This window comes from Tursiops truncatus, chromosome 1, assembly GCF_011762595.2.
Source record: "Tursiops truncatus isolate mTurTru1 chromosome 1, mTurTru1.mat.Y, whole genome shotgun sequence".
Classification (NCBI taxonomy): domain Eukaryota; kingdom Metazoa; phylum Chordata; class Mammalia; order Artiodactyla; family Delphinidae; genus Tursiops; species Tursiops truncatus.
Genome location: NC_047034.1, coordinates 171,696,170 through 171,710,526, shown reverse-complemented (window position 1 = coordinate 171,710,526; position 14,357 = coordinate 171,696,170). Strand labels below are relative to the sequence as shown.

Here is a 14,357-nt window from a genome sequence, read left to right as displayed (position 1 = left end):
CCGCTGAGCCTGCGCGTCCGGAGCCTGTGCTCCGCAACGGGAGAGGCCACAACAGTGAGAGGCCCGCGTACTGCCAAAAAAAAAAAAAAAGTATTTGGGGGTCTAAATTTGTGCCCCTGTTTTGATTCAGGACCTTAAAATCCATAGTACATTTAATAGACTACACTGGAAATACACATTGCAGTTTTGGGTTAGCATATTAAAATGTGAACTCAAAAGTTGTATCGTTTTATCACTTCATAATTTATTTAAAAACCTTTCCTTCTTTTTAGTTATAACTTCAAATTGGTCGACAGATATTTCTGCCGGTTAAATTTTACATCTTGTTTCAAAATTGACGTGGTAGCAGGGAATTCACCAAAAGTGTGATGACATTTATAACAAAACTAATTTCTGTCACTATTTTATACTTTAAAATCATTGCTCCATTGATTCCTTTGCATTTTTATAATATGGACTTAAACAGAACTTTGTTGGCTCACTATTTTAGTACCCAGAAATTCTGCTCTTGCCCATATTTGTTTACTTCTTTACCTACTACTGCTAAGGAATTTTGGTGTATATATTATTGGTGGTATTGTAATTAACGTGTTTTCCTTAATGGTTATTTTATGATTCCTTGGAATTAAATTGATAAGTCACATACATATTCTATACTGTAGTCATCTGGTGGCCTTATGAATAATCTTGTATTGCTTGGAGTACGTTATACATGTAGAACATTTTTTTCTTTCTGTGCTGAAAACAGAAGATAAATTAATTTTGTTAACCCTTAATTTGAGAAAGTACAATGTCCTATTCACTTAGTAATACTACTTTTGCTTAATGATACGGAAAAAAATTTATTGATGGGAAAATGGAAACCGAGTCATTTCTAGGAGGCTTGGCAATGATGACTTGTGGTTCTACCTTGAGGCTTTTATCATAGTAGTTTGTATTTTGTAACTCAGGTATCTACTTTTGGCTCTTACTGGCATAGGTTTATTTCTTTATGTTTCAAACTGCAGAAAGCTCTGGTAACTTCATAAAGTTTTTATCTTTTGCCTTATCATGTGAGAGCTAAATAAAAATGCTATGTAAATTCTATTTTCTTATGGTATTTCTTTTTTTAAAAAGTGATAGCAAATTTGTCTCAGATCCTGGAGTTAGACTTATTCATCTGGCTGGTTTAGAGTTTGTATTGGATGTGAGAGCTGTAGTCTGGGCGCAAATGACAAAAACTGTTGAACCTGTCCTCTGCGGAGTGTTCCTAAAGTGGATTAACTGCCTGCACTCCCCGCCCCCCACCCTGAGTTATTTGCTTTTAGGATTAAGTCTTCCTCAGCAAGGAGGGGAGAGTATGAAGCAAAATTTCAGAAACCTGTAAATAGCTTTTTATTAATGTATTTGATAATGCTATAAAAGAACTTAAAACCGTAGCAGTCTTGTACATGCAGTACTGAAATAATTTAATATTTCTCACATGGTTCTTGGGCATAATAAACTTGTTCTGACCATGTTGGTAATATTCTCTCCTTGTCTTTCAACTGTGACCCTTAGAGGTTTGTATTAAACTGAAGAGAGAAATTAAATTTCATTGCCTCTCATTTCCCACATTATTCACAAAGAGCCTAAACTAACAAGACTCAAGTAACTTATATTTCTTTATTAGTCCTTCAAAAATTTAAATTACCTGGGAAATTATTTTGGATGTCTATTTTTTCCTAAAGATTAACTTACCCATGAGGCGGTGGTGGTAGTAGTAGTAACAGTAATAGTAACAGAGCATTGCCACTTCATTTATGGATTGCCGTCATATTCCAAACTCTGTTAGCCTGTGTGTTATTTTTTTAAACTCTTAACCTTGTGTTATTATTTCCATTTTACAGATGTAGAAACTGAGGCTTAGCAAGAGGTTAAGTGACTTGTCCAAGGATACATGCTGTATGTCTGAGCCAAGATTTGAATCGAGATCTCTGAATCCAAAACCCATATATCCACTATTCTATTAATATTACCCTTAAGTCATTTGTGTTTACTAGTCATATTTCATTTGGAAAAAATTGTTCAGATTTTGCACAGAACGAAACATTGGTCTTTCGGTGGCATGTGGTGATAAAAGATTGTTACTTTTACTTCCACATTCCCAGGCTGGTATTTGCTGTCTTCTGCCATCTCTGAAGGTAGAGTAATGAAATAGATGTGGAGAAGGTAGGGTGTCTAGAAATCCCAGATCTGAAATTTAGACCTTTTAATTATTGCCATTTGTTAATTTTAAGAAGTTTTATATGCGACTCATTTCCTGTTTGATTTTTTCACGTAAGTTTTTTTTCCCCCCTTCTGTAGCACTGATTCCAGCAGTAGTTCAAGTGATGACTCTCCAGCCCGATCAGTTCAATCTGCAGCAGTCCCAGCACCCACTTCCCAGTTGCTTTCATCCCTGGAAAAAGATGAGCCCCGTAAAAGTTTTGGGATCAAGGTTCAGAATCTTCCAGTACGCTCCACAGGTAGAATTTTGTTACTCTACTTTCCTCTCTGCTACTGTTGGGGAACGAGAGATTGAGCAACTTAAGTTCTATACTTTGTACAGAATTTGTTTAAATAGCTCTCTTTCTTATCTGACTGTGTTGGTAATATTTTCTATTTGTCTTTCAATTTGACTCTCTCCCCCTTTTTCTTTTTGTGGTTCATTGATATTTAATGCCGTGTAATAAAAAGCAAGTGATTATAACTGTATGTAGTTTCTAGATTGTTATATATGTAAAGATTGCATGTTACTTATACTTAATTATATACACATACATATATAAATACACATTATTACGCATATTATATGCATATACATATACACACATAAAGACTTTATGGTGCGTGTTATGTAAAGAAAGCATGGTTCATTTTTTATTATGAATGTATTTAAAAAAAATTTTTTTTTGGCTGCGTTGGGTCTTCATTGCTGTGCATGGACTTTCTCTAGTTGCTGTGAGTGGGGCCTACTCTTCATTGCGGTGCGCGGGCTTCTCATTGCAGTGGCTTCTCTTGTTGTGAAGCACGGGCCCTAGGCATGTGGGCTTCAGTAGTTGTGGCTCGCAGGCTATAGAGTGCAGGCTCAGTAGTTTTGGCGCACGGGCTTAGTTGCTCCATGGCATGTAGGATCTTCCCGGACCAGGGATCAAACCCATGTCCCCTGCATTGGCAGGAGGATTCTTAACCACTGCGCTACCAGGGAAGTCCCAAAGCATGGTTCATTTTTGAATAAAAATGCTTTCTGGATTAAATATTTTGATATTAGAGAAAATTTGGTACGATGAAATTGTAGAAATACTATTTTCAGTTAGATTTATATTGGTCTGGAGTCCTGTGTGAAATAACTTGGATATAAAAAAATTATGATAGGAAATCCACTTCAAAACATTAACATTATAAATGAGGAAAGTCATGAATAGTCACTTTATATAGTTAAAAGCTATACCGTTGTCTTTTATTCCTAATGTTTTTGACTGACATTTGGCCATAATATGTTTTTATTTCTATGTCAGGCATATTGAGTATGTGAACAACTGTTAGTAGATGGTCTAAACAACTGTTAGTAGATGGTCTAAACAACTGTTAGTAGATGGTCAAACCAACAAAGACCAAACTAAGCATTTCTTAGCTAAGTGCATTTTAATGATTACTTAAATTATTTATTAAAACAGCCTATAAAACCTACATACCAGGTTTATGAATAGAGATATTGAGACACAAATGTTGGTGAACTTTTGATTTAGATTACTTTGTAATTTAGGAATGGACAGGGGTTATAATTGGCTTGTCTTTCTCTACAATTTTATTTTTTATTTATTTATTTTTTTTTGCGGTACGCGGGCCTCTCACTGCTGTGGCCTCTCCCGTTGAGGAGCACAGGCTCCGGACAAGCAGGCTCAGTGGCCGTGGCTCACGGGCCCAGCCGCTCCGCGGCATGTGGGATCTTCCCGGACGGGGGCACAAACCCGTGTCCCCTGCATAGGCAGGCGGACTCTCAACCCGTGCGCCACCAGGGAAGCCCTACAATTTTAATTTTTATAATGAAGCAAATTAATACAAGACCTCCAGATAGTATAATTCATCTGTAAAAGGCCTTGAAGTTGTTTAGCATGTTACATGCCATTTCCCACACAATTTTATCATCAACATGATGCTTGGAAAACTAGAAATATGGCTTTCTTTCTAAGTCTTTAAAGTTTTATATATGCATATATATGTGTGTTTGTATAGTTTTTATCATGAAAATTTTAAACATACCCACAGTAGAAGGAGTAGCAAAAATGAACTCCCCTTATACCATACCCCAGATTAAAAAATCATCAATATTTTGCCACATTTGCTTTGTCCGCCTCCATCTTCCTTCTTTCCTGTTCTTTGTTACCTTTTTATCGTAAAGTAAATCCCTGATGTTACATCATTTCACACTTGACTTAAAAGATCTATACTTTTGTATTTATTTGTAAAATATAAGGGTATTTTCCTGTGTAAGCATGATATCATTCTTACCTAACAAATAACTAGTAATATCTTTTAACCCCCGGTTTATTTTCAGAATTGTACGGTAGTCTCTAAAATTCATTTTTAGAGTTATTTTATTTGAAAAAGTAAAGTTTTAATGCTAATTAGGTCAAAAATCAGACTAAAGATTTAGTAGCTTACACTTCGAGTTGTAACTAAATTAGAAAAATAAGCAACTTGTTTTTGTTTGGGGATTTAGATACAAGTCTCAAAGATGGCCTTTTCCATGAATTTAAGAAATTTGGAAAGGTGACTTCAGTGCAGATACATGGAACTTCAGAAGAAAGGTATGGTCTGGTATTCTTCCGGCAGCAGGAGGACCAAGAAAAAGCATTGACTGCATCAAAAGGAAAACTTTTCTTTGGCATGCAGATTGAAGTAACAGCATGGATAGGGCCAGGTAAGAGACAAGGAAGCTGAGTTTTAGTGTAATTTTTATTCCATTATATGAAAGGGCCACATGTTATCCTCAATGTGGACAGTATTCCAGCTCTGTTTATTTTATTTTATTTTTTTTTAACAATTTAAATTTATTTATTTTGGGCTGTGTTGGGTCTTGGTTTCTGTGTGAGGGCTTTCTCTAGTTGTGGCAAGCGGGGGCCACTCTTCATCGCGGTGCGCGGGCCTCTCACTATCGCAGCCTCTCTTGTTGCGGAGCACAGGCTCCAGATGCGCAGGCTCAGTAGTTGTGGTTCACGGGCCTAGTTGCTCTGCGGCATGTGGGATCTTCCCAGACCAGGGCTCGAACCCATGTCCTCTGCATTAGCAGGCAGATTCTCAACCACTGCGCCACCAGGGAAGCCCCCAAGCTCTGTTTTTTAAAACATACCTTCGGTGTCTTCTGTTTTAAAGAGTGGTTGCATTTTGTCATTCAACTTAATAAAATAGGTTGTTTTGGCTAGGAAGGGTTAAAGATTCTTCTGTTTCTGTTAGAGAGCATGCTAACTTCTAAGAGTCGTGAAAGGCAAAGTATAGTCCGTTGTTGAATCCTGCTTTCCCAAAAGGATTGAGTTGATTGAGATAAGGTGATAGTTCCGAGGAGAATGACAACAGAATTATTCTGAATTAGAAAACAGACTATATCAATTTGAGGGACTAGTTAGACCAGTTTTCTTTCCATTATGCCCAGCACAAATTGGATCTGTTATTCTAGCTTCCATGGCCTTGAAAGATGGTGGCAGAGTGGCAGGACTAAGTCTTTTGAGTGCAACCCGTTGAAAATTTCAAGGGGACATTTTATTGTTTGAACCTACCTGTAAGACCTATCTATTCTAAGGCAGGAAGTCTTGTCAGGCATGACTTGGGTCAGTGTTTTTCCTGTTTCAGAACCACTTGCAGTGCTTGTTTAGAATACAGACTCTTTGATCATACCGCAGCTTACTGGTTTAGAATTTGCATACTCAAGTTTTAAAAACCCCTGATTTACTTGTGAGTAAATCTGTAGAAGAATGAATAGAAATGTTAAAATTATGCATTCACATTAAGTGTGTGGGACAGTTAAACTTTAAGACTAAAACTTTGAATGGAATTTGTAGGGTAAACATAGCCCATTTTCTTGGAATATTCATTTTATGTGACAATTAAGAGGAAAAAAATAGAATTTCCCTGGTAAGAATGTGTCATTTGTATATTAAAACAGGCACAGTCAGGGTTGTTAGAGTGAAGGCTATAAAGTGTGCATAATTTTATGATGAAACACAGGAATTCAAAGACATACTATTTTTTCAAAGGAATTATAAGTTATGCCTTCACATTCCCTCCTCCGCAAAGTTTGAGATGTACTGCCCTAACTTGTACTGGGCTAAGAGCAACTCAGGAGTTCTTATTTAACACAATTGGAACAGGTCAGAACTGACTTTGAGGAATAATATTTAGAATGTCATATCATCTCTGTAAGTTTTTAGAGCCATATATAATTATTAACTAGTGAGGATCTAACTCAGGGGCATTATCAATAGGTGACTTTCTAATCTCCAAGTAGTGGGCTTAGCTTGAGATATTTATTGTAAAAAAAAAAATCATTTTACCTAATTAGTTAGCACCCAGGATGTTAATTGGGGCTTTTTAACCACCTGCCACTGAAGATGTTGAGAAGTTTGATTGGTTCAAGCATCGGAGAGCTGAAGGTACTTTTTCCAGATGGGACAGCATTGAAACACCAGTTTAAATGGGATATTTGAAAGCTGAGTAGGGACACTTGGTTGGAATTACGCTGTTGGATGGTTGTCATAAATGTTTTATATTGAAATGTATGGAGCTGATTGCTTCCTTAGGTCAAGGACGTCTTGGAATTAAAAAGATCCAAATCCAAGAAACCTAACTCTGTAGACAGACCTCTGGTGGCTTCTAAGATTGTGCTTTTGTACTCCTATGCACAGCATTACAATCCCCTAAACATGAAATTGCAGGATAAAACAGTCTTTTCAATGATGTGTAGGACAGTAGGACTTAAAACTGGTCATGAAGGTTGAATAGATTACATGTGGAAAAGACACTCCCTCCCTGCCCCCAACTGAATTTCTGATTTTGAAATTTTAAGTGAGCTATTTGGTAGAAATGAATTCATTACAGATTTTAATGGTTGCAAATCATGCTTTATCCTTCTGATTCTGCTTTTTTTTTTTTTATTCTATGCCACGTGGCTTGCAGGATGTCAGTTCCCCAGCCAGGGATTGAACATGGGCCATGGCAGTGAAAGCCCAGAATCCTAACTGCTAGGCCACCAGGGAACTCCCCTGATTCTGCCTTTTGAAGTACAAACCTCAAGATGTGCCTGAATTACTCTTTTCTTTTTCTCCTTTTAAATGAAATATTCCTAAGTATGTGCCCTCTGTTAGTTACATAATTTTAAGAAGACCTAGTTGAGCTTAAAATGAGATATACCCCTGTGAAATAAGATGAAAATGTAGAGATAGGTGTATGAGTGCTGGACAGTTTCTGGGTCCACCTGACTGAAAAAGTATGTACTCTCTGATGACACAGGTAAGATTAAGCTGAGCTGCCATTATCAAACTGGAATCAGGAGTGAGATGTGTTCTGGCTGAGTTCACCCAACATCTCAGAAGTTGAGTCTTTTTAATACCGGTGTTGTCATTGACATTATCAGTAATGTTTCAGTGGCTGGCACTAAACACTTTGATTTAGTCAGGTTGATCAAATACTAACTTTTTGGGATGGGTTTGTTTTACATTAAAAAAGAGAGCGAGAACATACAGGCTGTATTATAATTACTATCCAGAAAACGTTGAATGTCCCTGCCCTAGACGAAGTTAATAAATGGAGCTTCAGAGAAAGTCTGTGATTGAATTAGACGTTGAACCAGGGCTTTTGATCATAAAAAGTAGAAACCTTAAGAGTCATTTAGTCTCTTTCTGTTTGTCATTGGGTACCATGCAACACCAAAAGAAGATATTTCATAAGCGTTACTTCAGTCAGTTTTCATACAAGTATTATTCTTGTATTTAAAAATTGCTGCATTTAGACAGTTGGGTATGGCAAACATAAAATGCTAACTGTTTTATAAAATGTTGAAATGTAAATTAAATAATGAAGCTGGACTATTTTTAGCTGAATTTTATGTTTATTTCAGATGATAGTTTTATACTGCACATTCAGAGCCTGCCACATAATTTTGGAACCTAAGATTAGGCTCAAATATTACTATTTTTTGCTGGGGATTAAAACCTATTTCTGTATTAGTGATTATTTTTTAAAACAAATCAACTTAGATTGAAATTCAGTCTTCTTTTCTATTTTAAAGATCAGGGTGTTAACTTTCTCTTAATTTTTTGGACAAGTTTCTCTAGCCTCTGTATTCTTCTTTTGATTTGGAGCTGTTTCTGATGGTGTGTATAATTTTTCAGATTATGTGAGAATTAATCCCAATATTTCAGAGATCTGATTTTTTAAAGTAGATTTTCCCATGATATATGAATATATTAAAACACTCTCTGTCCCCATCCCACTTACAGAAACAGAAAGTGAAAATGAATTTCGCCCTTTGGATGAAAGGATAGATGAATTTCACCCCAAAGCAACAAGAACTCTCTTTATTGGTAACCTTGAAAAAACCACTACTTATCATGATCTTCGCAACATCTTCCAACGCTTTGGAGAAATTGTGGTATGTTTTGTTTTGTTTTGTTTTTACAATAAAAACAGTGTTAGATCTTTGTCAAAAAACATAAAGCATAGCAGAGATTATATTTGGAAAAACGATACTTAGATGGTGTAATGAATATTTTTCCCATTTGCCCTATGTGGTTTATTTTTTTTAAACATTTTTTTATTGGAGTATAATTGCTTTACAGTGGTGTGTTAGTTTCTGCTTTATAACAAAGTGAATCAGTTATACATATACATATATCCCCATATCTCTTCCCTCTTGCATCTCCCGCCCTATGTGTTTTTAACTGCTGCTAAAAGATGATCTGGCAAAACCCAGCAGGGACTGCTTTATGTGTGTATGTAAAAATATGTAATTGTCTGTATTTTGTTTACATATATATTTTCCTTTCCACTTTTCTTATCTTTGTCCATCTGGTGCTGTTTTAATGCCATCTCTAGTCCTGTGGGTTGAAAGGAAAATCTGGAAGAGAAAACGTGTTTGTAAGAAAGAAGCAGCAGATTAGTGTATGATTATTTTTATCACAATGCACATCAGAAGTACCTTGGGGATTACTAGAATGTGGATAGCATGCTGGAAACTCAGTTCTATTTTGAAATTCTAATTAGAATCATTTTTCAAATTATGCAAGTAATTGTTAGATTTAGGGATAGAAAGACTTTTCTATTCCCCATGACTTAAAACTTGAGTCATATTATAGTGAAAATAGTTTGGTTGCAGCTTTGTACCCTCAGGATATACTATTTTGTTTTGTGTTTGAAAAACAGGGAAATACTTCTGTTTTCCTAGATTTTCTCTATATTAATAACAGTGAAGAAAGTACTCTAGTATATTTGGACTTTGGAGAGTAAAAAAATGTTTTGGATAGAAACAGCTATTGTTAATCTTTTAAGGGTGTGTGTGATGTCCATTTATCCATCTGTATTTATACACTAATGCTCTAAACAAAAGATTCTTAATTTTTTAAATGACATAATCTAGTCCTGTGAATAAAACATTACTTGTGCTTGTGGCTGAGCTAAACCTCATCTTCAGGGGCTTGAGGCAAGAGATTGAAGTGGTTGGTAGAAGTGAAGAAAAAAAAGAGAAGCTGTATATTTAGATACACCAGCAAAACATTCATCTTTCTTTTTCAACTATTTCGACTTTTCTCAGTTTCGTATTTTTGTGAGGGTAGTGTATACTCTTTTTTTAATTTAAAGTCATTTATTTTATTTATTTTATTTTTGGCTGCACTGGGTCTTTGTTGCTGCATGCAGGCTTTCTCTAGTTGCAGCGAGCGGGGGCTGCTCTTCGTTGTGGTGCGCGGGCTTCTCATTGCGGTGCCTTCTCTTGTTGTGGAGCACAGGCTCTAGGCATGCAGGCTTCAGTAGTTGTGGCTTGCGGGCTCTAGAGTGCAGGCTCAGTAGTTGTGGCTCACGGGCTTAGTTGCTCCGCGGCATGTGGGATCTTTGCGGACCAGGGCTCGAACCCGTGTCCGCTGCATTGGCAGGCAGATTCTTAGCCACTGCGCCACTAGGGAAGCCCAGAGGGTAGTGTATACTCTTAATTCCAGCTCTACTGCCTACCTGGATGAGTGACTAGATGCTCAATTACCTATCTGGGCTCCAGCTTCTTCTGTCTTTATACCACGATCTGTTATTTAATTTGCTGTTTGGCATTCATGAGGCTTTGAATTGATAAAACTTTCAAACATACTTTTATTGAATGTAGCTGCTACTATAAATATTGGAGGAGTATAAAAGTTGTATTTGGGCACATGGATACATTTTCATCACCAGGGTTACTAAAAATGGGATGATTATTGTGTTTTAAGAGCTATGCTTATCAATAAGGTGGACATGTCAGTACTCTGTTTGAAAACTGTTATCTTACCATGTTTGCAATTGCTCATGATTGTCACTGTTTTAATGACATACAGTCTTTGAGAACATGGTCTTCTACTTACCGATAACGGATCATGCTATAGCCGGAAGCACCTATTTAGTGAATCTACCCACCAGTATTCCTTTGAAACATTTCTCTTTAAGTAGAGCTATCCTGGGTTATTACATTCTACATAATGATGAAAACAGCTTCTGTTTACCATTACTTAGAAAAATTTTGAGTGTAAATTATTGCTTTTTTTTTTTTTAAAGACCCATCAAACAGCTCTTTAAATGCATTACTCATTTTGCTCTGTTTCAGGTTTTGATTATTGGCTTGTGACCCTTAAGGAGGCTTAGATAATCACAATACATAATCTGCACTATATGGCCCAGCTCATTATTGTTTAAGTACAAGTTTTGCCATCCAGGTGTCTGGTTTCTCTGGACCATTTTCCTGTGTAAGCCAGGTTTTTTCACTACCTCCTTTTAATAGGCAGGACCGGAGTGTCAGATGTGACTACAGGTTTTGAGCATTCCAAAGAGATGGGGGTATTCCTTTATAGAGTGTTTCTTTAATCCAGGGATGGTGTTCTAATGCATCTTCACGGAGTAGTTCAGGTATTTATATAATCCATTCATTCTGGTTATGAGAGATTATTACCACATTTATCATCACCAGGTTTGATTCAGTTAGATATACTGATAGAATGAGTCTTCTAATTTAGGATTGCGTATTTTAAATCACTTTTTGAAAACTTGATTTCTTTATCATTCTTACTCTTCTCAGATACTATATTTTAAATGGCTTACCCGTAATAAGGATTTTAGATATTGCAGAAGAGAATTATTTCTTAGATTTTCATTAAATAGGCTGCTTTTTTTTCTTCTCATAAATGTCTCTTAACACAGGTGTTGTGGATTTAAAATTTTGAGTTTTGAGTTGCACTGCAGTTGCTCTTCTGCAGAGAGCTTCACATGAGAAGGATTTCATGGTTTGTGACTACAAATGCTGTGTTGAATAGTTTTTTAGGCTGTTAATTTACAGTTGCATTAAGATGTATAATTGTAACTAGGAAAATGATTTGGGGGAATATGACTATTTTGAGAAATATGTAGCTCATATGGACTTGGTTTATTCTGATTTATTTTTTTATTGGCATATCACTAAGTGGTATCCATCCATTGGCTTTTTCAGGATATTGATATTAAGAAAGTAAATGGAGTTCCTCAGTATGCGTTCTTGCAATACTGTGATATTGCCAGCGTTTGTAAGGCTATTAAGAAGATGGATGGGGAATACCTTGGAAATAATCGTCTCAAGGTAAAGGAATTTACATAAGTTATTGTACTGTTAATAGTCGCTGCGTTTTTTTTTAAGATTTGGAGTTTTCTGTTCATATGTCTGATTATTTAAAATTGTAGTAGTACAGTTAGATAACCATGAAGGTGATAAACCTCTTCGCATCCTTATCCTGTTATACTGTAATCTGAGTTAATCCTCGCTTAGCCAGGCAGGATAATTTTTGTGTCAGTTTCTGTTTGATTTTAACCTGATGGTTCCCACTTGAGGTGTTGGTTTGATAAGATTCCTACAGAAGACAAGTTTTCTCAGAATTTTGTTGTTGAATAATTGGTGACTTAACTAATAGAAATTTTGCCTTTTGTATTCAGCTGGGTTTTGGAAAGAGCATGCCTACAAACTGTGTGTGGTTAGATGGGCTTTCTTCAAACGTATCGGATCAATATTTAACACGACATTTCTGCCGATATGGGCCTGTGGTGAAGGTAGGTGGGAGGTTTGGTTGTGTGGTTTAAAGTTATTTCTGACTCCCTTTTTTTTGGTATTCTGTCCTTTCAGTCCCAGTTTCTAGTACTGACTTTTTCTTTTCTTTAGTAACTCATACATTAAAATTCTCTTTTCCAAAATTGGGTTTAGAAGAGCATTTGCATCTATTAGCTTATGATATGAGTATTTTGAGAAACTATCTAGAACCCGCCAAAATGATTAATTTTGGAACTAATCTGCATAATACTGTTAAATAGACTATTTCTTAGGGATTTCTGTAACTTTATCTCACATTAAGATTAGACAGCCTAATTATATAATTACTCACATTCACACTAATATGTAATTAGACTTGATTTTTTTTTAAACCATGATGACTTTAAAGGGACACACAACAGAATACTCATCTAACCAATGTTTGTTATGTAACACATTCACAAACATAACAGGAACAGGGTCTCTGGACCCCATTCCGTTATGCGAAGGTAAAGATTTTAACTTCTTGAAAGCAGATTTACACTGTGGTAGGTATGTTGCATAACTTTGACATTTCTTTAAATGTAGCTTTTGTTGTTTGAAGAAGCACATCTTAAAGACTATTAGTATAAATAAAAAATCTAAAAGCTTTAAGACAGTGCTGCTTATGACCAAAATTCATTGCAACTTACTATTTTTTTCTTATTTTTCCTTTGCTATAGTGTAGTTTTTTCTTTTTTTTTTCTTTTTTTTTGCTGAAGTACAGTGGATGTACAATATGAAATTTATGTTGATTCAGTACTCTTTACTTTTTTCCCCCTTTTTCAGGGGTGTTGTTTTTTTGAGCCAAAATGAGTCAGTCAACATAAAATAAAGAAATAAAGTAAAATAAAGTAAATACAGAAAAACAAAGTAAAGGCATAATATACCTCAAGCCACAATATCCATGGTTCTAAATGGTCCCTATGACATTTTGTTGTGTTTTCAGTATAACATGCATCATCGGAAAAGCCTGAAATTTTTTCTAGAATAAAAAAATATATATATTTTTTCTTAGCAGTGTCATTGTGATTTAGAATTTTGTTGGGACTGACACTAAGTCTAGTGGATGAGCCTCTTGTTTTTTTTTGTCGTCGTTTTTTTTACAGGTGGTGTTTGACCGCTTAAAAGGCATGGCCCTGGTTCTCTACAATGAAATTGAATATGCACAAGCAGCTGTAAAAGAGACCAAGGGGAGGAAAATCGGTGGGAATAAAATTAAGGTGTGCAGAATGACTTCAAACAGAAGCAAAACAAAATCGTGTTCAGATCCCAGTCTCTTAATAATTGGCATTTTGTTGGTTTACAGGACATGCAGTATATATGGCCTCAGTTTCTAAGGGCGATGTTACATTTTTTATATTTGGCTAGCTACTTAAGGGCACAGTGTCTTTTAAACCATTAGCCACAGAACCTTCCCTAAAAATCCTCTCATTCAAGGATGTGTGCTTCTCTACGCCCCAGGTACCTGATGCTCACTTGTGTGCTTTTAGTGCAGGCTGGCCCACAGTCACCTGTGGGTTTCTGCACACCCAGGAGCTCCAGGTATCAGTCCAGCTTCTTGAACGATCCTCTCTTCATCTTCTTTCCTCCTCTCCTAAAGAGTGGGTAACCACTGAAAGCACGATATTTGTCTGGTGTTTTTGTTTAGAAACTTTTGTTTATGATAGTTTGAAGGAATTTTTGCACTTAATAACTATGACAGTTAGATTGAAATCAGTCTTTTCGAAATAAGATATTGATAGATGGTGGGTATCATGCTTTAAGTGACTCTGAGTCCTGGCTGTGAGTAAAGTTCAAATGTTCTTCCATATTTTATGTTCTAACTGTGGTTCCAGCAAATTATGCACAGTAGATTACTGGATTTAGTTGGTCTGATTATTTAATTGACAACCTAGAATCATGATAGGTATGTTTCAGTTTTCCATATTGCTTTTTCCACTCCTCAGGATTGGGTTCTAGAACTTTAAATTGTAATTCTTTATCAAGATTTGTGTAGAATTTGAGAGGGATTTCAGGTTAAAAAAATAGTTTTAGT

At 36.0% G+C, this 14,357-nt stretch overlaps 1 protein-coding gene across 4 annotated transcripts in view; it reads left to right on the top strand.

The window, feature by feature from the left end:
- Positions 1-14,357, top strand: part of SPEN (spen family transcriptional repressor) — a 93,826-nt gene that overhangs the window by 62,543 nt on the left and 16,926 nt on the right. For 3 of the 4 annotated variants that reach the window (XM_019918858.3, XM_019918860.3, XM_019918856.3), the window contains 6 exons: positions 2,326-2,486; positions 4,724-4,924; positions 8,496-8,647; positions 11,714-11,839; positions 12,190-12,303; positions 13,429-13,542. In XM_019918858.3, coding sequence (XP_019774417.1) covers positions 2,326-2,486; positions 4,724-4,924; positions 8,496-8,647; positions 11,714-11,839; positions 12,190-12,303; positions 13,429-13,542 — 868 coding nt within the window. The remainder of the gene's footprint in view (positions 1-2,325; positions 2,487-4,723; positions 4,925-8,495; positions 8,648-11,713; positions 11,840-12,189; positions 12,304-13,428; positions 13,543-14,357) is intronic. The other variant, XM_019918857.3, reaches the window with a different exon arrangement.